Below are 25,305 nucleotides of genomic sequence, written 5' to 3'. Positions count from 1 at the left end.
GATTTTTCTCTAACTGTTTCCTGAAATATGCTTTGCATTTAGTATCCAGAATCAAACACAGGGATACTATAAAAATCCTGCGTTTTTCATACCTCAAAGATGGGAATTTTCAGAAAGGTTGGTATCGGTCAGAGAGCGTTTTATTATATTTTTGTGTGTGTATGCCTGTATATATATACAGGTACAGACGAACATATATACATATATACGCATACACCCGTACAAGTGAATGTTTGCCCCAGCTGCGTTTATGGGCTGGTCTCAGTTCTGTCCTGGTACAGACACACCTGTTTGAGGTTAGCTGTGCCCGTTGCTCCCCCCAGGCAAGGGCTCATACCTGGGCATGTTAGCTGAGTTTAGCACCTTCCACATTCTTGCGGACTAAGGAAGAATTCTGTTTGGCAACCAAAATTGTACAAAAAGCCACTTTATTTTTATGACTTTCTGTTTCCACCACCCCTCTTCCTCCTTCCTTTTTTATATCAAAGAGGAGAATTTAACCCTAATGTACATGCAGCTTAAGATCCAGGGACTTGTGGCTGAAGATTAGCAAATACTGGACTTGTATAAGGCACAGATAGCTGACAGTGGTGCTCATATGTGTCTAGAACAACATCTTAGGCATGTGGTGACTTTCATTACATCTTCAACCAGCATGTCCTCCTGACAGAAAGCAGAAGCAGTGAGTTTCCTTCTGTTAAAACAGATGCAAGCGTGTTGTAGCTTTACATCTAGGAAAACAAGCATCCTCTCCGAGCTGGAAGTTTGGCATTTTGGGAAAAGCTTTCTCAGTTTAAAGAGTTTATTGCCGAGATTGGTGTTGTTTCTTTAACACTTGACAGTAAATAGATGTCCTTCTTGATTTTAATGCTCTCCAGGGGAGGAGAGGTTTTGAGAACCTGGGAGTTGTGGTGTGGAACAACTGATTTCTCAGTTTGTTCTGAAATCTCCGGTTTGTCTATTCTTCTGCCTCAGCATACCTAGCTGTAAAACAGCATGTGATGTCCTTGTGGCTAATGGGTGCTTAAGTGCTTTCAGAGCTGTGGGTAAACCACTAATTAGTCACAGTCATTTAGTCAGAGTGACGTCTGATATTTTTTCATGTGCTATATTAGCTTGGGAAAAATGTCTTGAAAATTCATTGATTTAGGTTTCCCTGGTGTATTTGCTGTTGTTTGTTTGCTTGATGATAGCTCTCTGTGTTGTGGTTGGTACAGATGTTTCTGAATTGTGCTGTCTGCTTCTAGTTGTTGTGAACGTTCTTTTGGTTGAAATAGTGCAAAAGCCTCTTTCCAGAAAGAAACGTGGAAATAAAACAGGACGCAGATACGGCAGTGATAACTATTTTGTTTAGCATGTTCTACATCATCACTCTTGGTGTTGGGATTTCTCTCATCTGCACCCTCTGCCGTACAGATCGCTTTTATGCAGACATACCAACACGCGTGTACACGAAGCACACATGCACCCACAGTCTCAAACATTACATTGCGAAAGAGCCGTAAGGTTGAGGCGTGTTGACTCAACTGTTTAATGAGGTGCAATAAATCTTGACAAGACCAGCTGGCACTGGAGTCAGGCTTCTCATCTTTTTACCATTACATTGAAACGTGAACAATAGTGGAAAGAAATGTAACTCGTCTTTTTCTGTTTTTGGTGCTCAGATCTGTAGCACTGTATTGAAATCATCCACTCCCATGGAATGTTAAGCACGGTGGGTGCTGTGGAAAATGTTAACAACGTAAAGGCCCTTTCTCCCGGTTCTTTTTCTCGAATTCTGAAAACGTTATTGACCTGACAGATCACGCAAATGTGGTCAGCATTAATATCCCTCTAACACACACTGCCTGAGCAGAGCAGCAGTGTTGAGTAATGGCAGGCAGAACATGTTTCAAGTCTGGTAGCAAGACATGCGGTACCTCGTGCTGCTCTTGCCCTCGCATCTGACTTTTCACCTTCTCTAGCACAATGGACTCTAGCAGCTACTTCTCACCACCAAACCCTTCCTGACTTTCTCCCTGCCTGTCTGCTTATAGCTTATCACCAAGCTCCTCTGCTGCATGGCACACCACGAAATCCTTTCTTCTTTCTCCTTCCTCCTTCAGATCTTCTTCTCCCAAGGGTCAGTGCTAGCTGATTATAGCAACCACCAGGACAAACGGGGCTGACTGGGCTTTACCATGCTTAGTTGCTTGAATACCTCTAAAAAAAAATACAAGTAATTAAGGAGCTCAGACACCCAAACATGTGGCATGGCTCCAAAGCTCTCATCATGTCCTCCCAGCTTCCTTTTTAATGGGCCAGATTTATTCTAGTGAAAAAGAAATCTCTTTAAATAATGTACTTCTCATTTAGGGTGGTTTCTGTTTCTGACAATGGCATCCATCAACCTCTTTTATGTTCCCAGCCCCAACACTTCATGACAATTTACCCTTAAAAATAATTGCTCCCAAACCAACTAGAGGCCTCTGGATTCACATGAGAGAGACTGCCTGAGCTTTGCAGTGTATCCCATAATGATAACTGACATCCAGAAGTAATAATTGTACCTCATTGCTTTGTGATTACAGCATTTGATGTGTGCTGGGCTCTGGTGCCTGGTGGAAGGAGATACATCCTGTAAAACAAAGTTGGATCCCCCTCTGGATGGCACTGAATGTGGCGCAGACAAGGTAATCAAAACTCTCAGCAGCAGTGAGTTTGTTTTTTCCAGCATTGTCCCTGGAATATTGTTTCCAAGATGTTCACTATTTACCATGAACCCATTATTTTATACCAATTCTGTTACAGAAACTGCTCAATTAACAGCTGGATTGGGTTAGATCTTTCTGATTGTATGTTAGGTGTGTTCCAGTAGCCTCTGGAAACCTCAACAGGGAAGCTTTTGTGGTCTAGGCCCTACACAAACACTCCAGGAAAACCCCATGCCTCACCCTGCTAACTGCACAGCCTGAGCACCCTGTGAGCCACACGAGGTGGTAGCCCGCTCCTGGCAGGTCTGCAGGTGATGTTTCAAGGGTGAGGTGTTTTTTCAGTACAAGCTAAGGTAGTAGTGTTCTTAGCTGTATTTGAGACAGGAAGTATGGAGAGCATTTAGGTTGGCATTTGGGGAGTGGAGGCAAATGGGGAAAGAACAAGAGGCTACTTAAAAACTTCACAGTTTCTAAAAGGAGCTCAAAATATGTTGAGTTCAAATTGGGTGATGTTCAGTTATTTTGAAGTGTTATTTGCTGTACTGTGTGTATATGCTTAGATGACTAAGGCATATACGGACTTTCCAGAGTCCCGGTCAATGGAGAAAATGGCTACAGAAACCACAAAGTAAGCTCTCAGGTTAGTGGATCTCCCTCCAGTGAACTTCATCATTCCATTAGCCAACTTCAGTGCTGTAAGGGTGTGAGTTACTGAGGCTCAGCTGCTACCTCCCAGCTGCGCTAACAGAAGTTGGCTTAAGTGATCCTGTTTAACCTCTGCAATGGGCTGTGCTAGGTGGTACGTGGTTCGTAAATGTGCATGGTTCCTTCTCCCACTGTGGCTGATAATTCCTAAAGCTACAAAGGAACTTGACTGGCTTGGTAACCACCAGCCTCCCTACTTAGTAGTTTGGGATTCTGGTATTTATTGTGTGCTGCATTGTTGGGGAGGTAAGAAAGAGAAAACCTTAAAAGCTTGTTGCTAAAATCAAAGATCAGAGACCTTTTCTTTGCTTGCAAATAGAAGATAAACAATGAGAAGAAAAGCTATGTTCTGGAAAGCATGACAAGGAAATTGAGACAAAATGTTTTTGCATATATGTTTTTCTAACCACAGGAGTCCAGTGATTTGTTCGTCAGAATGCTTTGCAGTTGCTTACTGTATCATATCCTGGACAGAGCAAGAGAATGGGCTGAGTTTGCTGCTTGGTCAGGAGCCAGTGCAACCTATTAGAATCAAAGTTTTTTTGGGGCCTTAGCCAAGCTAGGGTCAAAATACCTCAATGATTTTGTAGATACCGGGAATGCTGCTGATGAAGACATTGCTTTGGGGTATAAGTTCTTGAACTCAGTTTCTGTGAAGAGTGTAGCTTGAAGTCTTAGCATTTAGATAATTACCCGCATTACAAATGAAGGGGCTCATTTCTGTGATTTATTTTTTAATGACAGAATTCCCTTCAGGGTTTGATTGAGGGTGACACTTAATTTCTGTGTTTCTCCTCCTCCATCTCACAGAAGCCTTGAATTTCCAGAAACTTTAACATGGGCTTTTGTAATCTTTGAGACATCCTTTTAAGTCCACCAGTACAGGATTGTTTGCAAGATCAGGGCTTCCTTTCAGCCTGTGCTAACGCAATTGCATTTCAGTGGTGCCGAGCTGGGGAGTGTGTCAGTAAAACTCCCATCCCTGAGCACGTCGATGGAGACTGGAGCATGTGGAGTCAGTGGAGCATGTGCAGCCGGACGTGTGGCACAGGAGTGCGATTCAGACAGCGGAAGTGCGACAATCCCCCGTAAGTCTTGACATAATGCTCATTTCCTTTTGCATGTAGCATTTAGTAAACCTTGCTGCAAGAGTTCAGTGAAGAAATGGGTAGCAGAGCTGCCTGGGGGACACGAGACCTGGCGTTCACCAGCAAGGACCAGGTCAGAATCCAGGAGTGACTTCGGAGCAAAGCATGTGCTGTGGAAGTGGCTTGAAGGGTTACCATTGGAAGTGGCCCTTTGCGATGATTCAGATATAGATACAACTGAATTAAAGACCTGTGGGTTGGCAGAGGAATGATGCTGTGTTTTCTCTTCTGCACTGCAGTGGATGAGAAGGGGCAATCTGGATCTGCAGAGCAAACTGAGCCAATACGTCTTAGAGATCAGTTTTGCAGGCAATGCTGGCTTCGGCTGTCCCTGTGGGCTTGGGAAACAGTAGAGTGGTTGACAGTGGGCAGTGTCCTATGGTTGTGTTGGTAAGGCACCCTGAGATATTCTGTACATCGGCATGTGCTGCATATGAAAAGTGTTCTCTACACAGAGTGGACCCTGCTTGGCTCCTGCTTGGGCTTGGCTTTCTTCAGATTCAAGAAGAAATGTAAGTGATGTTATCTCCCATGTGCCATCCTTCATCCGTCTGGTCGGTTGTGGCATGCCTGGAAGTCGTCTTCTGAGAGGCCTGAACAGGTTACCTCTGTGGCCATTTAAATGGCCACCTCTGAGTGCATTATAGCTTCTGAGATGAACGAGAGTGCTCACAGTCTTGAGAGCAGCCCGCCAAGTTGTGCATCTCCAAATTTATTTATATTTTAAGGTTTTATTCACAGATAAAGCACAGGAACCTTCTTTTACATAGGGCTGAGATTCTGGCTAGCACCACAGTCACTTTGAAGACATGCCCAGGTGATGGGTAGGCACCCACTGGCTGCTGCTGAGATATATTCACGTAAAAGGGATACTTTTGTTTATTCCTCTCCTTAAGGCTGAACTGCAACTGCGTGTCTGCAGTGTCCAAGCTTGATTTTTGCCAACTCGTTTTCCTGAACAAGGGGCTGAGCTGCTTTCTTTGCTGTCAGCTACAAAAAGTCTCTTTAACCACAGCACTGACCGAACCTAAATCCATTCATCATCGTTCCTTAAATTACAGGAAATGCTCCCTCCAAGATTGCACACTGATTTTAAAATTCTCTTGCTCATATACATTCTTGGCTGGGGATACACACGTGATCTTCTTTTGCTTCATATTTCTGGCGTCAGCCCACTTCTTCTGCAGCTGGTTTATTCACTGTCCAAAAGTATTGGCTAAGGGATTTATCTTTTCGTTTATGTGTATTTGTTCTTGGGATTTTTTTCTTTTCTGGAATCTGTACTCCTGCCAGCTGACTTTTGAGCCTGTGGGACTATCAGTATTTTTAAACCAGTTGCTTCACTGTTTAATTTGGTTTTTCCTCTCTGTAATTTCTATGAGTACTTGCATGCCTTGCCTCCAAATGGTTGTAAGGCAGTGTGTCATTAGCCAGTTTGCATGTGCAGACTTCCAAGCTCTACTGCCTTGTGTTCTGGTCTAGCCTTTGGGCTATTGTCATGCAGTGGGATTGAAGGAAAAAATGGTGGTTTACACAGAACACGAGAACGAGATCCTCACCCCTTCCCCCATCGTCTCTTGTCATGTAAAAGCCTCAGGGTGGTATAAAGGGACTTTGATTTCTTCAGTCCCATTAGCGGGTGGATTCTCTTGGCAGAAATAGGGTGGAATGGTAGAAGATGGCTGTGAAGGTGCCTACCAGGAAACCTCTCAGTCTCTGTTTCAGGGGCGTATCAGGATGGTTTTGAATTACACTGTTTGTGGGAAATCCTAGGCAGTGCCACCAGCCCATACTACACAGAGCTTGAGGCCTTTATTTTTACTAATGACCATTACCAATAATAAGAGCTGCTGGCTTCCAGTCTGCATTGCCAAACTCATAGAAAGTCCTTCATGAGTTAATGATACCTGAAGATTCAAATCCAAACAACTGCTGATGAAAACACAGTGAGTAGTAGTTCTGCTGTGTCTTCGTGGTCATCAGGTTGATGCTGTGCTCTCCAGAGAGCACTCTGTTACTTTTTGGGTATTCTGATTATCTTGCGTTTGTGTTTTTTCCCGTGCATGTACACACAAACATGCACAGGCTCATTTACGCTCTGTACACTCTGCCTTTTTTTTGTTGTTCATGTCTTTTGCCATAGCTAAAGAGATGGTGCTGAAACTGAAGCTCACACGTCTGATGTCTCTATGTGAGCGCGGGGTTCAGGCAGGAAGAAGCCAGTGTCATGCTTCTCGTCATCTGGACCAAGTGCTTGCCCAGACTAAGGCAACTGACAGAATCCTCCAAGATTTCGGCATCAGTCTCAGCACATCTGCGGCCTTGTATGCCTCTGGGGCAGAGGAGAGGTGTTAGCAGTGCAAACAGGCGTTTGTACAGGCTGTTCTTCTGGTGACTTTCTGTGGTGTTACGGCATCATGTAGGGTTTTTCTGGTTTAGCTTTAGTTTTGTTTGTGAAGAAACAAAATAGAGGCATTTGTTAAGAGTTTGAGTTTTCCTTCTCTGGGGATTCATAAATGAGAATACGTAGATTTTGAGGATGCTTAATGCTGATGCAGAATCAGTGGCCTCTCCTGCATTGTTAAAAACCAATATGTGAAATGGCATGGTTTTCATGGGTGGTGATTATCTGCTGCACAGACTTGTTTCTGGACACCCTACTTGCGGAACAGCTTATAGCTACATCTGTGTTATTTTGGTTTCAAGGTGCTGAAAACAGAACTTTAGAAAACGTGCTGAAGAGACGTTTGCTGTGTCTCCATTGTTATGGGTGTTTGAGGCAGGGAGCGAAGCAAATGGTGGGAAGAAAAAGGTGAAATACTCCATGTTGCCTGCCTCTGCCTTGTGCGTTTGGTGTGATCCTGGGCACAGGAACGTAACCGTGGTGCTTCTAGGTTCCCCATTAAGAATATAAATACTTTACTTCGGCATTTGTGTTGGAACCACAAATTATCTTCTGAACTGTCTCATTGTACAAATATAATGAGTACTTAGACTTTACGTGTCATGCTCAGTGCACCTTCCAAAGCCTGACTGTCACAAGTCACCAGCACTTAAGAAACCTGGTCTGAGTCACAGGGAATGTTAGGAATCAGACCTCATATCATGGCAGTGCTCACAGTTTGGGAATGCCTTACTCAAAGTCCTGTTCTGAAACTGCTGGTGAATACAAACAGACATACACTTACACCCATTCTCTCTGCTTTTTCTCAGCCATTTGCCTGCTCCATCAGAAAACAGGTTAGGACAGGAATGGACCGCTGTTGAAGTTGAAATTTAGGTCAGCAGTGTAAAATCAGCCACATCCCTTTTTTTGTGACCGGAATACAGTTAAATAGTCTGTATCTTTCAAGAAGGCCGGTTAGTGGATGGATTACCTCTTAGCAGAAGTGTACGATGTGCAGTCAGCCACCTATTTATTGATCTGTGTATGGGACACTACAAAAGAACATGCTTCTGAAACGCTGCAGAGCATCCGCTCTAATAAGCCAATTATAGATCCAGCATGGAGTTTGAATAATTTTCTGTCAGAGTCAATGAGAGCAAGATTTGCCCTCCAGCAACGAATGTCTGAGAGGAAGGATCCTTCCTGCTATTTCAGTATTGCCTTGGACAGGAAAACTTCAGTGAAGGTGTGCCTGTGAGTAGCTACGCTGTTCCTGCTGACCTTGGTTTGTCTTTTGTTCGATAGCCCGGGGCCAGGCGGAAAGAACTGCCGTGGAGCCAGCGTGGAGCACACCGTGTGTGAGAACTTGCCCTGCCCCAAAGGTGTGCCGAGCTTCAGAGACCAGCAGTGCCAGGCCCACGACAGATACACCAACAAGAAGAAAAGCCTCCTGACAGCTGTCATCGTTGATGGTAAATTTTTTCAGCTTCCTCTGTAATTCCTCGCTGGTTTTTCTCTGCAGCTTTTTCACTTGTCGTAATTTCATCCACAAGACCCCCAGTTGTCTGTGAGAACACTGCAGAATGTTTCCATTAGCTGCATCTGAAAGATGGATTACAATAACGTGTTCTTATTGCTTCCATGCTGCTCCTCTAGCCTTCTTCTTAACAGAATTACATTGCTTGATCACCTTTGTCTCAAAAACTCGTTTGTGCTGCTCCTAAAGTCAGTTGCTTTGTATTTCTTTCTCCAGATAAGCCATGTGAGCTCTTCTGTTCTCCACTGGGGAAGGATTCTCCTGTGCTCGTGGCAGACAGAGTCCTTGATGGTACTCCATGTGGGCCTTACGAGACTGACCTCTGTGTACATGGCAAGTGCCAGGTGGAGTAACTTTCTCTTGTTTTACTCCTAGTGTTATGTCTGACCCGGGGTAGCTATGTATGTCCTAGAAGGTGAGGCATTGGTATGGGTGGCTGGGCAGCCGTCTCTGAGGTGAGAGGGTGACCGTGTTTTATAGGATCCATTGCAAGTGCTCCACAGCCCCGTGTCTTGGTCTGAGAATTATGATAAACGCCCAAGGTAGGAAATGGTTGCTGAACAGCTGGGAACGTCCAGTGATCACATTTCCTTGTGTGTAGTCACCAAATGGCGTGGGTGGGAAGGGACTTCTGTGAGGGAAGCAGATGGGAATGGAAATCTGGCTTGCTTACCCGCTCCGTTTTGGCTGCTAGAAGAACCACTGAAAAAATGTTGATGCTGCAAACTGAAATATGAATTGTTATTAGCCTGCTCTAAGGGTTTTCAGCTCTATCTGGGGCCTATCTAGAAATACCGAGGAAGCTTTTTGATACCACTTACTTCTTGGCTCTTTGAGCTGCATAAACCGGTATCTTCCCCTGTGCATCCTACATCCATATGATTTTGAACTACATTACTAGATAATGCCACGGTGAGTTTCTCACCTTGGGGCCCACCAAAACTGTTTGAAAGGCCTGTTTTCCTGCAGTATGAAAAAGGTTCCCTTCTTCCTACAAAACAGGTTATAAAGCTCCAAGCAGCAGGCAGTACAGGTTTAGAGGAAGAGATCCAGCAACCCGGAGTGCAACTCAAAGACAGTTTTCTTTTGCCTCTTGTCTGCATTGTCTTGTGCTCAGGTCGCAGGGAGAGAAAATGAGAAAGGGCATAGGATAGGCTTCCTTCTGCTCTCCTTCAGGAGCCGTTTGTCCCTTGCCAAACCCGGAGGATGCTCATTTCCTTCTGTCTCTGGTCAGACAAGTTGGGAGTGGAAATGAAGAGGACTCTGTCCAAAACTCTTTGGATTTTCTTTCCTTTTCCTGGAGTGAAGGAGTGATGACCTATAACTATTGCAGTGATGGTTAGTAGTCTTTAGACAGTTTACGTATGGAACCAAGATCAGGTGTGGGCAATCTTTGTAATACAGCTCTTCATGGTTTGCAGGGCAGAGAGGCAGTTCATGCTGCAGCATGGTGAACGATTAGGAAGGCCGTCTCTTAGAGCTGCTTTTAGATTCCTTGAAAATGTAGTGGAATTGTGTAGACCCATACTAACGGGAGGTGCAGGGTTTGGGGGAGGGATGGGAGAGATGATGATGTTTATTTAAAGCTCAAAAATGACAAGAAGTCATTCAGACTGGATGCTTCTACCAGTGAGTAGCAGCTGGATTTAAGCCACTTGTTGCGCACCCTATGGCAGGGCAGTTTTTTCTCTCTCCTAATCATGTAGCATGTGTTCAGAGTTTGCTGCACACACAGCAGGGATGTGAAAGGCAGTTCACGCGGCTAGTGCGGCCTTGCCAGTGCTGGATTCTTCATGCCAGTTCTTCCTCCCAAGTATTATCCTAGTCTAGATTTTTATCCCACGCTAGGAGTTTGCCTTTACACCATTAACCAGCCCGTTGACCCAGCGGAACAGCTTTCTAGCATTGCCCTTTACTTCCACTAACTCCACTGGAGATACGCTGGGTTGCCCTGGGGGCACAAGGTACACCAAATGTGGCATTATTTCTGATTTCCGTGAGCAGTGAGTAAGAACTAGCAGGTTGGTTTTTTTTTGCTTTGAGCCTTCCCAGCAGGAAGATGGATGATCACTGTATTAACACGGGTATAAGAGAGGCTTTGGGGACATAATGCAGTTTTACTAATTGTAACGTGACAGGATAAGTGTAAAAGCTTTATCTGGATTGAATTTTGCACTGCTGCAAGAGACTTCCCGCTGCTTCCTGCCAAATAGCTGCTGAAGAGGCATGTTTAATTCAGCCCTTCTGATTTATTCAGATGAAGAATCTGAACAGCGAGTTGCAGGGGAGCCAGCACGGGTCTGATTCTTTATATGCTCTTTAATAAAACGTGCCTTGCACGGAGCCAGGTTCATGGTGCATCCCGAGTTACTTAATTTTTTCCCTGTTTTCAGCTGTATCTAAAAAAAAACTGAAAAACCCATTAATAACCTTTTATAGTAAGGCCAGCTGTGCACCTCCAGCTGTGTGCCATTGACCATTACGCTGGGCTGGCCAGCTTTACCGCTCCAAACATTCAGATCAGCCACAAATGGTAAATCAGACATCATGGCAATGCACATTTTCGTCTTCCAGTGAGCAGCAGTAGCCAGCTCCCCTCCAAATGAAAACCTTTATGAGCCCAGAGCTTTGGAGGTACATCATGAAAAGCAAATTGTGCTCTAACTTGGGGGCAACTGCCTTTAACTGTGCAGAGAGGTGATGACAGCTGCAGAACATTCAGTCCATTTGCATCTGGCTGGGAGAAAAGGCAAAATGATCAATTCAAGCCGAGCAGATTTGAAAGCCTTGCGAAGCCATTTATAATGCTCTTCTGCCTCGTATGCGATCTAGTGCTGAGAATCCCTGTGTGTGACTGTGCACCCCGTTTGCCATAGATGCTTGTCAAACTAGCTGTGTGTTAAATGAATTTAATTGACATACTTATTTAATTACTCTTCTTCTTGTTTCTTTACCCAGTGTAGACAAAGCCTTGCAACAAGCATTGCAGGGGGGCTGGAGGAGAGAATAAGTGCTGAAATCAGAGGGTGGTATTACTGTTATTTATTTTCTTGTGTAATCCTTTCAGTTAAAGGCTCTCAAAGGCAGGAGTGACACACTGCCAGTGTGACAGATGTATTAGCAGTATCCATTGCCTGCGAACATCTAGTCCAGGAAATGTAATAGCTCTTTTCCCTTCAGCAGCGTATGCTCCTAAATGAAACTCATGCGTTGTTGCTGGAAAAATGAATGTAGGTGAACACGGCGAAGACAAACTGTTCTTGCAAGGAGAGGAGGGTTTTGACAAGGGAAGCAGGAACAAATTCTTCGCAGCCTCGACATACCCTAACTGCAGTTGGGCACTAAAGGAGGAGAGTCTCTCTTTCATTGCATGGTGTGAACTTTTTACAGTTTCATTTTAAAGCCATGAGCTGAGATCCATTCTAAACAATGTGAATGAAGCTTTTTGGTGTCAGCCGCACTATTTGAAGTAAAATCATTATAAGCAGCAGTGTCCCTGTGTTTACCACTTATACCTGAAGGCAGCTGGATGGTGTAAATTTGGTTAATGCTGTGGTCACACAAGGAAGCACCAGAAGAAAGCAAAGTCAGCCCTGTATTTAGTGCAGGAGTTCCTAAGTCACCTCTGTTTTTATAATCTTACTTCTTGCCTTTGAGATAAATCATACTTTATTCAGTTTTATCCTGTCCTTGTTGATTAGGGTTGGTTTTGAGGATGAGCATTTCATTCTTGGTAGTGTTAGAAGTTTGCCAGAATTAGGACAAAATAAAAACTATGTAAGAGCTTCATGAGATAGGCTGAAAAATTGAGGACAGTGTTACAAAGTTTTATGCGTTTAGAAGAAACGTGGTAGAGAAGTAACAAACGCGCTTATCCTGACCATCTTCTGAGTAAACGAGATGCCCTGTTCAGTATGCGTACCCATTTTTCATATTTTCTTGAAATGCACATTGTTTTCTAGTGAGGAGAGTTTGTTTTTTTTTTTCCCGGAGTTTTCCAGAGACAGAAAATGTGTAACAGGCTGGAGAACAGCAGCAGTCTGATGAGGCTGAGGAGAGGAGAGTGAGTGCACAGGCGGGCTTGCAGCCCGGTCCCTCTTGCCTGCTTTCATGGTTTGCTTTCTTTAGCATGGACATTACAGTCTTGATGAGGACGGGGTAATGCAGTGGAAACTCCCCCTCAGATTGCATTTATCCTCGCCTGTTCCTCTCCAGGTGGCTTTCAGAGAGGATTTCCTGAAGTTTTTCTTTTCCCTCAAGACTACTCAGTGCACATTTCATGAGTCAGCGTTCATGGAAGCAGTGTGCTTGCTAACCTCTTCCAGTTCTCCGTTCTGTTCATGCTGCTCATGTTAGAAGCAAACTGCTGGCAGAAGCAGAGCTAAAAAAAGGTGTCAGATGTCACACAGCCGTGGTGTGGGGAGAAGACAAGCTGCTCAGCTGACTGTGGTGATGCAGCATTACTTTGTTCTGGCTTTTTTCAAAGGAGAATTAGTCAGAGACTCATGATAGCAGAAGAACTTTCCAGTGGGGACTACATATTGTGCTTCAGGGTGTAACCTAAGGTCTCTTTGAAAAGAGAGACCTTGTGTACAGCGGAACGTGGTTAGAGATCAAGGGCAGTCTTTGCTGTGACTTAGCAGTTTAAGAGGTAGAGATGTTTTGGCTTTATCTAGAGTTTTCTCCATGTATGTTTTGTCATGTTATAGCTATTTTAACTTGCTGGTGAATCTGTAGCACCTTCAATGATGATTCAATGATGACAAGACACACATTAGGTTGTCCTGGCACAGCAAAAATATTGTAGAGCTACTTTCTTCCAAAAGCGATTGTCGTATAGTATGAAAGGTGAATGTGAACATAAAAATGGCCACATTTTCAAAAATAGTTTTTACAGTTTGGGGTGACACAGTGTCAGGAGAGGGCCACAAGTGGCAGAGGATGAAGTGAAGTTGTCTTCTGGACCTACTGTTGGCAAACACTTCTCTAATGTATGCAGTACCCACTTTCTGCCTATGCTGTATACAGTTCTGCATTTGCCTCCTCACTTGATGATTTTCCATTCATATTCTTGCATTACAAACTGTGGTACAAGATATTCCAGACTGGGTAGCTTGTCTCCATACAGCGACTTGGCTCTGTGCTGTACTTTGATAAATTATTTGGTATTGCTCACAAAGTCCAGAAGGGTTATTAGAGCTACAGAAACCTACTGTATAATAGTGTTTTTTGTTTGTTTTGTTTTGTTTTTCTCAATTCTTGTGTCTGTACGAGTGTAATTTGAGCCTAAAAAGAGGTTTGGGGGCTTTTGGCGAGCAGGACATAGCAACAAAGCACAAGATTTTGTTGGTATCTTACTGTTTTTTTTTCCTGTACTTCACAGTGGGACATGAAAAAAGTCATGCTGTTTCCGACTATTTTCCTTCTGTGTTAACCCACAAAGACCATATAATAGCCAATTCATTGTTACCTACCTTGGAGGCTTTAGTTTGTTCTTGTGGCTTTAGCAGCCAAGAATTGACCAGAAGGAGGCTACATATATCATACACTGATAAATATATATTATTTTCTCATCCAGAAGTGACATGATAGGTGCCTGTTTCGAAGAACGTAAAATCCTCTGGTACCTGCAGCCGGGTGGTATTTGCACAAAGCAGGGCAGAGGCAGGGTGGAATCAGACCTCGGGTGTCATTTCAGATGAACCTGGTTTAGAAGGATCAGAAAGGGGCAGTTACAGAAAGTGGCCAAAAAAAAACATAAGGAGTTCCTGGGATGGGAAAAGTCTCTGGGTAGGAAAGTACTTTCTATTATTTTCATGCTTCCTAATGTAGCCTGCTCTGCTGCCAAAGCATGGGGGTTTCAACACAAAAAGCTTCAAGCTCTCTGCATGGAAAACTGGTTATCAAGAATAATTGCGTATAGCATTCCCATGAACTTCTAAGGGATTTAAACATAAACTCAGAGGGCAGGTGTAATTGCGTGCCTAATGTGAATAAAGTAGCACTAATACAAAATAGGCAGCACACAACTCCTGTTCCAGCAGCACTGCTCCAATTTAGATAAAATCTGAAGGCTCGGGAAATGACAGGAGGGTGTTTGCTGAACTGACTTTGATGTGGACTCCAACCCATAAAACAAAGTTTGTTGTGGAACAGAAAGAGAAGTAACTTAGAGATGAACTGCTTGATTTGAGATCTGGGCTCACCCTCCCGTGCGCATCCGGACAGACACCCACGATTCTCCACAGGGGCAGTTGTGTTTAAAGCAAAGAAATCCGAATTCTCTTGCCTTTAGATCTGAATGTCAGCTGCTCACATGTGCATGTTCCTGTTTCATGTGGTCCATCCCTGGAGGTAGCAGTGGACACTGGATATTGTGGACAAAAAGTTGGCAGTGCAAATGAATCTGTCATAAGCAGCATGCTCTGTAGATGATTAATTTGTAAAATGGCACATGTTGCATCAATATTTATATTTGATCCATTGAGACAGCTAGTTAACTCAGCATATGGGAAGCATTACAGTGTTGTGAGTCTACAATGTCATTTCTTACATAGGGTGGGTGTATATAACAAAACTAATTGTGTTTATGTAGCAAAACATATTCACACAGGCTGTATCAATCGAGCTCTTGCACAGCCATTCAAAATACAAATAAAAATATCGTTTAAAACATCCAAGCAATACAGCGCATAGTTCACACAGAAGAATCCAAATGATGTGCATTCAAGAGGAGGAGTTTTCCTATGCTGGAGCCAGCAATGACTGAAGCTGGAAATACCACCCAACAAGCAGTATTTTCAGATGTTTAATTACAAAAATGCGAAGAAGGGGGGAGGAGAGCAAAGGAAGGGTGGGCTGAGGTATCAGCTGAGTGAATTTCAGGCCATTGGCTCAGCACACATGCAGTTACCTGCCAATTTAAAGGTCAGTCAGTAGTTACGAAACACAGCGTCAGAGCAGGAGACTGTGGTCGAAGATCACTAAGAAATCGGTGGATATAGTTGAGACCCTCCATGCTGAGGAGTTCAAGCCCTGAAAGACTGTCTTGAGATTTTCTGCCAGAACTCCCATGTTTTAATACGGGCAAGGGACTGGTTTTGGTTTAAAATCTGCTTCCTCATTGTCTGATTAATTATGCTGTTCAATAGCAGTCCTACAGCACTGCAGGCTGTCAGCAGCTAGTACAGGCAGGGACTGGAACTCCTGGGTGATGCCAACATCGGTCCCTTTGCCAGAGTTGTTGATGTCACCGTCCAAGTCCCTGCTGGACAGTCCAGGGAAGGTCCAGGAGTCTGAGAACATGGCTCGCGGTGGTGGAAGCACACACAGACTCCTACTAGTAAACACGTGGTGGCTCTACCAGGCAAGCTCTTCATTTTCCATTATTTCTTGTGATTATGGTAGAGCTCCAAGTACGTTGCTCATTCCTGAAGGGATCATCTTGGTAAGAAAAGAAAGCTGTTTCCCTTTTTACCAGTCCATTCAAGACTGCTGGAACTGAAAGTATCCAGCCAATACTGGCGGTACTGGTCCATGGATTCAGGCTGCTAACGTGCAGGATAACTCTTGGGTCAGAAAGCGCACAGGATAGTGTTGCAAGGTGTCTTTTCTCAGGATGTAAAGCTTCCCCTTTGTGCCCTTCTGCTGCTTATTGAAAAAATAAATCACCTTCCCTTGTTCAGTATGCTGTGCAGGAAGCAGTGCAGGATGAGTTAGAGATGACAAAGATCAAGTAGCTCCCATGAACTATACTTGGGATTCAAGGGATAGTGTCTGCACTATGAAAACTTGAGTTTTGAGCAGTGTAACTTGGGACTTGCCCTGTGCATACTGTTTATTAAGCCCTCATGTTTTTGAAAGCAGATAAAGGAAGTCTATATCTATTTTAACGATGCATCATATAATACATACACCAGAGAGCAGAGTGTCAGTTGGAAGCTGATAATGCGCAGGCCTGATAGACCTTCCCCCAGGGCTGGTGGGGCTCAGGCTTAAGCCTCTGGCCCCTGGAGCTGGAATGTCAGCAGCTTCCTCGCCTAGGGGAAGGCTGGAGACCTCTCAATTAATGGTCCAAGGGCTGCTGACAGATAGTTTCCTCCCAGGAGAGGTGCTGGTGACTGAAGTGGTCACTGTAATGTGTTTCTAAGTGACTTTGGAGCTTGTGGAAATGCATTGTCAAGTGTTAGCAAAAGCTGTTTCATTATGTACTGCTACTAAATATGCTTGTGCTTCAGAACTGATCGGAAGGCTTTGGGAGGGGGAAAAGGGCTCTAATGTTTATGTAGAAAGGAGTAAAGTGCTTACAAAGTATTTTTACCTCATAAAGTAACAAGAATGCACCAATTTTCATCTCGAAGCCAAGAAAGCAAACTCACTGTCAAAGTTTTCCTTTGCAAGAAGCCATTTCCTGGCCCAAATTTGACAGAAGCCTGAATTGTAAAGTCCCGAACTGATGGGCAAAGTCTGCCCTGCAGAGGGGAGGGAAGATGCCACCAAAGGGAAAGCTGCAAGGGTCATTCCCATCTCTTCCACAATCAGGGAACTGGGCAGAAGATGAAAGGCAAAAAACAGCGAAGGTTTTGGAGGGTGTATTTACGGATTCAGTGGGTGCTCCTTCCCTGTCCTCAGAAAAGGTCTATGAAGTCAAAGTGTGTCAGTGACCGAGTAAAGTGGGAGGAAATGGCTTGTCTTGAACCCCAGTGTCCAAAGAGGGGGGATTTACTCTTTCAGAGGCTTTGTTTGCTTGCAGTGGCTTCCATTAACTGGGAAGCTGCAGCGTAAATGCAAACCATGTGATTGCTCACCCCCTGTTCTCTGCCTGCCTCTGTTATAGTCCTACAGACTCCTCATGGAGCGCTGGGAATAAGTGTGGTTCAGCACTCATTATATTCCCTTTATTCATTTGTATGCTCACATAGTGCTAATAACAATGCAGCGCAATAAAAGATAGCACAAGAGCCTTAAATTAAACGCAGCTTTTCCAGTATCTCAGCAGGGTGGCAGGCAGGCATGGATTTCCAGCTGTCTTTCAGCAAGCCCATTAATAAATCACATTTATTTTCCTGGAAGGAGAACTGCTGGGACATCCTTCTGTTTTGGGGGCAGAATCATATTCAATATCCCCACATTATTTGTTGGACATGGGTGTGAAGTTTAGCCCTGAGAATTGGAACTGCCAAAAACTCCATGGTCCTCTTCAACTTTACTTAATTCCTATTTACACAGTTGTGGTTTTTTTTTGCTGTAGTCCTTGCCTACCAACTTAGATACTGCTCTAGTTAATGAGCAGCATCTCACTTGTGTGTGTTTACGTTTTTAATGATCATTCTTTTTCAGCATTTATCTGTCTCTAATGATTTATGCAGACAAACACTGCATCAGAACAAATCCAAATGCTGGCAATCTTTGATCCCTGTAATACATCTGGATTTAAGCAGTGGCCAGTGTCTTCTGAAACAAGGGGAATGCTTGAGTTCAGGTCCAAATTACATTACTTAACACACAGGCAGCCTCAGATAAACAGCCCAAGTTCTCTTCATCTTTCCCTGTTTACCCCGTTTTTCAAAATTCTCATTATTTTAATTGTTCTCTAAGATTTCTTTCCAAGTTTCCTTTGGCTTTATTATAAGAAGGCAAGGAAGGGAGAGACGCAACAGCCTTGTTCCAATAAGTGTTACTGGTGACAGTCCTGGGAACTCATTTGCCAAGGAACTGTTTATCTACAGAGAGTGAATCTGCAACTTACAGCCGAATCTCTGCTAATAACTTGCATAGTCAGAACTCTTATTTCAGCCAAAGTTTGTCTATTAAGACTGAATTGCTGATAATTTGGAGTCTTACAAGGACAGAGAACAATTCACACAGACTAATTAGAATAATAACATGATGTCCAATCAAATTGTAATTTGATCTTACTGACCTCAAGATCCAAAAGTCTTGTGGTCAGTGGTCACCATCAGAACCTGGCAATGGTTTGTGAATAAGGAAGGTTACGGTGACAGTCTGCAGCTACAGGGAGAATACTGTGACTGCTCTGGTTCTGCAACCCTCCCAGACAGGTATATTGTGATTGGAAACGGTTTTACTAGGTATTGAAAATTCTGAAAATACCGTTTTAAATGAAGCTTTAGATGAAATTATGAGATTTTTGTTCTTATTTTTTATTTTTTTTACAAATGAATGTCAGTTCTTAGTACAGTGCAAATATCTGTGAATTTTCATACAATCGTATGGTACATATTGGCCATGTATGAACCTGACCTGATTCCATCAAAGTATTTTTGCACTGCAGGTATCTTGAGTCAATTTATCAGTGAGCTCTTTTTTCAGGTGTTGCCAAAGCGCAGTCAGAACTGAACGTTGTACTCCCTGGTAAGATCCCAATCCACAGCAGGGCTCATTCAGCGAGCCCCACGCTGGAACTTACACCAGCACTCTGACTTTTGGTGAGGTGAAGGGCTGAGACCAGGATTCTGGTTACTTGGGTTAATTGCCATTTAAGCAAGTCACATTTTTCTCTTCTCTAAACCGAGTGTCACAGTACTGGTCTATTTCTCTGGGATGTCTTTGAGTTCCTTAGATGGAAATTGCTGTACAAACATAAAACATTGTTTTAATCTTTTGTTGTTGTTGTTTGAAGCAAGTTAGAGTGGGTTCGTGTGAAATCTGTGATGATACCTGGAATAACTAGTGGTTTTGAAACTCTCTTCAGTAATGTCTTCTGATTCAAAGTTCGTGCTCTTAGAGTTAGGGAAGGGGGTTGCTAAATAACCAGCTCAACACTGTTCCAAATGAATGCTCCACTGATTCACAGCGTTCAGTTCTTCCTGCTCAGGTTTTCAGTCAGGTGTCTATCGTAGTCTTGACATCAATGTTTAGAGATACTTTAACCTTGCAAACAAAATAATTGGGGACCTCTGGTTGTTGTCATTAGAAAATTGGCTGCGATGGAATCATTGGTTCAGCTGCCAAAGAGGATCGCTGTGGAATCTGCAGTGGTGATGGCAAAACCTGTAAAGTGGTGAAAGGCGACTTCAACCACACGAAGGGGATGGGTGAGTAACCCTCAGCAGCATTTCAGCAGAGCGGAGGTTCTCTTAACTGCTTGAGGAGAGTTAAAGAGAGGCAGTAATAGCTCTTCTTCTTGGATAGCATTTGACTCACCTGTGCTGATGAACACGTTAGAGGGCAGCTGTTCTCCAAAATTGCATGATTTCTGATGTACATGACCATAAAAGCTTCCGACTGTTCATGACATCCGACTTTTGCAGACGATGGGTAGGGGTCTAACACCACTGGCTCCACTGATTTTCTCCCTTTCCAACCAGTCGTGCTGCCAGGAAAGGTTCTGTGGAAGTGTGTGATGAGGAATCAGTGAAAAGATATGCAAGAATGAAAATACTGACTCCTCTCTGGTCTTGCCTTTGAGTAACTAACTCTCCAAAGATAGATACTCAGCATTCAGTCTTACCATTTACTGAGCCTCTTGTTAGATGGTGAGTTGGGAGTGCTGAGAACTTCTCAGGATCACAGCTGATGGAGCTGTGCAGTATCCAAAATCGTTTCTTATTTAAAACAACAGAATCTGTCTAGGAACACAAAACAGAATTCAATGTGATATTCTGCCTGCTTCTTATTCAGTTGCCCAGATAGCAGCCGTTTCCTCTCTCTGAAATTCAGAGTGAAGTTGTGTTTCTCATTTTGAATGTTGCCGGTGCTGTTGATGTTAAATAACAGATAAAATCATAGGATCTTCTCCAGTGGGAGGGAAGTCTGATTTCAGCACCATCCTTGAGCTCTTTGGGAGCTCTGAATGATGCACATTGTATGTTCCAGATGATTCATGCTATAATCAGTATATCTCAGCTAAATAAAAAAGCCCTCCCCTCTGAGTATTATTACTGAATCCCTGCCAGCAATAGCATCCAGTATAGCATAAAAGAGCTTCTGGTCAGACTTAAGACTTTCCCCTCTCTTGTTAAACATTAATGTATGTACAGCTTGGTGTTTGAATTAGTCTTTGTTCCAGAGTTTCTGTTCCGTGCTTCTGAGAAACCTTGTCACCATTCATCCTAACCCGGCAAAGGGAGGGAAAGCCAGATTCAGGACTTGCAAGCTGCTCCAGGAAGAAGGAATTGTCCAGAAAAAGTGATTTCACATTCAGGGAATAGAGAGTTGCCATTTCTGTGTGCATAAATACATTGAAAACGTGCTACTCCAGGACTGAGTTCAGTAAAGCACCCAGAGATTTCATTTAAGCACACGCTCCAGTTCTGTTTAGTTACTGAAGCAGCACAAGTGCTTTGTGGCTTCCTTGAATCAAGGTCTCAGCACTAAAGTGATTTTGTTCATTGGCCTCTTCCTCTGCATCCTCCTCCTTCTTATCTGTGGGGCCAGCTGTGACCTGTCACCTCCTGTGAGGTGCAGGTGGGATTTCCCACCTCCGCCACGACTTTCTGGAGCACATTTGTGCTGTTGCATTGCTAGGCCAACCTGCTGAATAATTTCCTGCTTTATTGCCTTTGACTCTTCTGTCCCAGTTATTTTCCACTTATTTGTGTCAAGGCATTTGCACTTGATAGATATGGTGCAAAAAATTCCTCGGTCCAGCTGAAAAAAAATATTCTGTCTTTCTGCAGCAGATTTTTCAGCTGTTCCTGAACTTCCTGATGGCTCCTGAAGAGAACTATCTTTTATCTTTTCCAATTAGACTACAAAACGTCTCGGGTAGATAATAAGAAATGTCTGGGTCATTGCCAGGAAGTTGCACTAATTCCCAGCTAGACAAACTGCTTGAGGGTGGTAACTTTACAAGGCTGTAGGAACAGAACAGACTCGACCTTAACGGGTCGTGCAGCTGCCAGGACGCTGCAGGGGGGATTCACCCCCAGCACCGTGTTGCCTAGCGGGAAGAAATGGCTGACGGAATCATGGTTTGCATTAGGCTCTTCAAGCATTTACTGGTTCTTGTTCTCTGCTGATCGTCTTAGAAGTGCAAACCGGTCGCAGGGTTGCGTTGTCAATGCTACGCAGACATTTTAAGTGCTTCCACCTTTACCCACCTCACGGAACTCACAGGAAATGATTTTTAAAATGGTAATCTCATCGAGATTTGTTAGAAGCTTTGATTTATTAATTTTTAAAGGGAATTATATTTTTGGGAGTAATGATTTTAGAAACGATCATCCATGATATGACAAGTAGTCTTCTGGGTTGAAAATCGTCTTTACTTTTTATTTTTTTTTTAATTATGCTCTTCTAATGAACATCCTAGCCTACTAAAAATGAAAGGATATTTACACTTTTAATTATTCACTGTTCCTGTTTTCCTGCTTTTGGGTTTCTTCTATGTTACATACTGAATGTATACTTGTTCTTTTCACTTAGGATTTCCGGCCCCTATTCTGCAAAGATTTTATGCATCAATTTATATCAATTTATATCAATTTAATTCATATACTGGTGTTTCGCAGTCAGGTCCTTGGGTTAACTTACTGAATCTCGTGCAGTAGGCAAAGCTCCAGTGTTCGATCTGAGGTATCACAAGTGAACATTTGGTTACTCGAAAAAAAAAGTTATTTTTTTCTTTAAATAAGTCCTTAAGCAAACATGTACGAAAATCTGACAAAATTCTGGTCAAATGAGAATACAAAATACAAATTGAGGCTTTGGATATGCAGGTGATTGCACAGGTCAGTTGCAAATGCTCACAAACTTGCTGCAATCCAAGTCAAGGCCAGCATCCTGCATTAAGTATGCCGGTGTGTTAATTCAGAAGAGAATGGCCTTCAAATATCGAGCTGTTGATTGTTCTGGTGCGGTGTCTGCTTTGGGAATTGCAGCTGCTTCTTTGGGTGAGATCTTCAGCTGCTCTACGGGTGGGACTCCACCGACTGTGGGGCTGCTCCCTACGTGTCCTGTGACTGCAAATTATGTTGCCAAGCCCTGTTTATGGAACTAAACCCATACCAACTCCTTTCTGTTTCTTAGTCACCAATAGTCATTGTAAGAAGGTTTCCACATGTGTGATGGCAAAGGCAAAGGCTGTTCCCAAGTGTTTCTCGTGTAAGATACTTGAATGCTGTTTGCAGTGTTAGTGGGTGCTGGTGACATCCTTTGGTGTTGGTTCTTTATTTTCTTTTGGTTGGATGAGATGGGGAGATGGGTATCACAAGCCATGGATAAACTTCAAGACCTTTTACTAGTTAGTTTGTTTTTTCAGAGACAACAAGTACAGATCCTTTCCTTTTAGAAGATGTGAAAGGGAGACAAATTTTCATTAAGCAAATAAAAAATACTGAGCCTATTTTATTTTTTTTTCACCCTTATTGTCACAGATTCTATAAGGTTTTGCTCTCCTGGTAGGACATGCTGTGGCTGGAACATTCAAAGTGCCCCAGAGGAGGTCTGACAGTTCTGATCTTGCAGCCTGTGGTCCACGGGCACCCAAATGTAAACGGAATCCGTTTCTGTTTTGGGGAGAAGGTCAAAAGCCTTGAGTTGTGATGCTAAATGTCACATACACTTGTGTGCAGCTGGCTCTCTTCAGTAGGCCAGCTGAATGTGCTGTTTAGATTGAGGTTTTATTTCGGACTGGCACCACGCCCTGTACCTAATGCTATGAAACAATTTCAAAAATAAAAATAAACACAGGCTTGTTCTGAAGTCCATCTCAGCCTCCCTGTCACTGTACAAGGGACCTGGAACTAGAGGACAGTTCTTCAACTCATATGTTGGGTAGCTGATTGGTATTACTGACTAGGGTATCTGTCCAGACTCCAAGTCTGTGCCTGTAATGCTCAGACCTGCATCGAGAATGAGGCATTTCCCTTGCATCTGTCTCTCTTGATTTTTCTCAGCCATAACAAGATTTTCATTGCAGCTCTTTGCTTGTGATCCAAAAGAACCCTAGTTATTTGGACTTTTTTAATTGCAGAGCACAATATGGTGATATATGCCAGTTCTGACTGTTGTTTTGGGAGATGACTAGTGTATCTTTGCTAGCAATTTTTATTTTTAAGGTGGTGAAAAAACAGACCTTTTATTTCTTACTTTATTTTTCCAGCACATATTTAAAACAAATAAAGGAAATTTGGACAGTGGTGCTGTAGTGCTGGCTAGGAGCATCTTTATACAATGCAAGAAACTCATTTCTTGTCAATAGGGCGTACATCTAAATGATGACAAAATAATGCCCCAGGGATAACTCCTGGGGTGTCTTACAAGGGTTTAAGCAGAACGTGTAAGAGAGATTCTCGCAACCAACTGTGCAGTAATAGTAGGAGGCTTTGAAATCTATCCATGGCTCTCCAGTGATAGGATTTTCTTCCAAATGAGCTATCCCATGGCTGGAAGCAGACAGGTGCTGATGAAGGAATTACTCTCAAGATAATAGCAAGAGGGAATCAGCGCAGCTGCTCAGAAGATGGTTATGTACTGACCGCTGGACATTTTTCCACTCCACTGCAAAACCGAGCACTCAGTAAAAGGTGCAGGGTGGGAAGGGCCATGGGAACTGATATACCTAGGTGGACGGGGCAGCCTGGTTTCCTTGGCTTCCACCCTGAGACCTTTGTTCTGAGCACTCTGGGGAAGTCTGATAATGGGGTGAGCACTGCTGACGTCTCACATCTAATTGTCGTGTGTGTACAGGGATAGGACATGAAGGCACAGTGCCTAGAGATCAGTGCTTTCAGCCATGGGATAATTTCTCATCTGCCTTGGAGTCTGTCTTTTACTGGGATGTGAGCTGAGAAAGCGGTTTTGTAGTAGATCGGTGACGTTCTGAAGTTCATACTAAACTTTCTCTTCATTCTGAGAATAACAACAATGGCTAACAGCGGATTTCCCTGTGTGAAACACTTTTCCTCTTGCAAATCTCTCCAGCATTTAAATGAAGATACAGTAGCCACTGTTCACATATTAATCTCCTTGATGACAAAGCCGCATCTTTGTTCTGGTGTCTCTCCTAATACGAGTTACACCACATAATTTGTATCTAGGATTTGCTTCAATCATGGTCTTACATTCCTGAGACACTGATGTAATGCAGATTGTCCAGAAAGATTGGTGCATGCCAAAGTAACTGTTCCCAAGGTGGAGCATACTGCATACAGCACTATAAATTATCAAATAATGAAGTTCTCCTGTTGTACTTTCAAAGCTTCATCTTAACAGGCTGATTTATGGGTGAAATTACTCGAAATACTGCCTGATAGTTGCCAAATCTCATCAGTCTTTAACCAATTCCTCATTTAAAGCAGAACTTGAAGCCCAACCTTGCAGACCCCTGCATTGCAGACAATTATCCTAAGACCTAACAGATCTTTGAGACTCCTTGACTCTGGGCCAACTCTTGGGACTTTTTTTGGTCTTACTAGCTAACACTTGATAATCTTTCTGGCAATCTGCAGTGACAGTTCGCTTAATAAAACGTGCCTCGAAAACAGTGAAGATGTTTTCTGGTGCGGTTATCTCAAAGATCAGGATTATTTTGGGACCAGCAGCATCGCATTAGCACTAAGGACCAGACTGGAGCGGTGGTAGCTGTCCGAGTTTGTACCTGTGGCAAATTTGCATGGATGGTATACAGTATTTTTGCAGTAGGGTTTGACCACTAACTCACACAATATTGCTAGAGATAGTGACTGAGGGTGTAAAGATGCTGCTTTTGGTACATGCCCAAGAACTCTGCTTCGTCTCTGAAAGGACAGGTCAGGTTCGTACAACTGCAGAGTGGTTCACAGCTCACTAAAGATGCAGTAAAGGCCAGCAGTCAGGCTTGTGCCGCATGATCTCGGTGAGTTAGCATGGTGTGTTTCTTCTTACTCAGGA

The 25,305-nt window shown here is 43.4% G+C and overlaps 1 protein-coding gene across 6 annotated transcripts in view; it reads left to right on the top strand.

Moving 5' to 3' along the window:
- ADAMTS17 (ADAM metallopeptidase with thrombospondin type 1 motif 17) overlaps positions 1-25,305 on the top strand; it is a 185,653-nt gene that overhangs the window by 106,113 nt on the left and 54,235 nt on the right. For 5 of the 6 annotated variants that reach the window (XM_080607242.1, XM_080607243.1, XM_080607244.1 and 2 more), the window contains 6 exons: positions 2,571-2,672; positions 4,341-4,486; positions 8,238-8,404; positions 8,686-8,813; positions 19,406-19,526; positions 22,462-22,536. In XM_080607242.1, coding sequence (XP_080463368.1) covers positions 2,571-2,672; positions 4,341-4,486; positions 8,238-8,404; positions 8,686-8,813; positions 19,406-19,526; positions 22,462-22,536 — 739 coding nt within the window. The remainder of the gene's footprint in view (positions 1-2,570; positions 2,673-4,340; positions 4,487-8,237; positions 8,405-8,685; positions 8,814-19,405; positions 19,527-22,461; positions 22,537-25,305) is intronic. The other variant, XM_080607246.1, reaches the window with a different exon arrangement.

This window comes from Anser brachyrhynchus (genome assembly GCF_964034855.1).
Source record: "Anser brachyrhynchus genome assembly, chromosome: 11".
In the NCBI taxonomy this organism is placed as follows: Eukaryota; Metazoa; Chordata; class Aves; order Anseriformes; family Anatidae; genus Anser; species Anser brachyrhynchus.
Note: the sequence above shows the minus strand (reverse complement) of the source record. Positions and strands in the feature narration are given on the sequence as shown.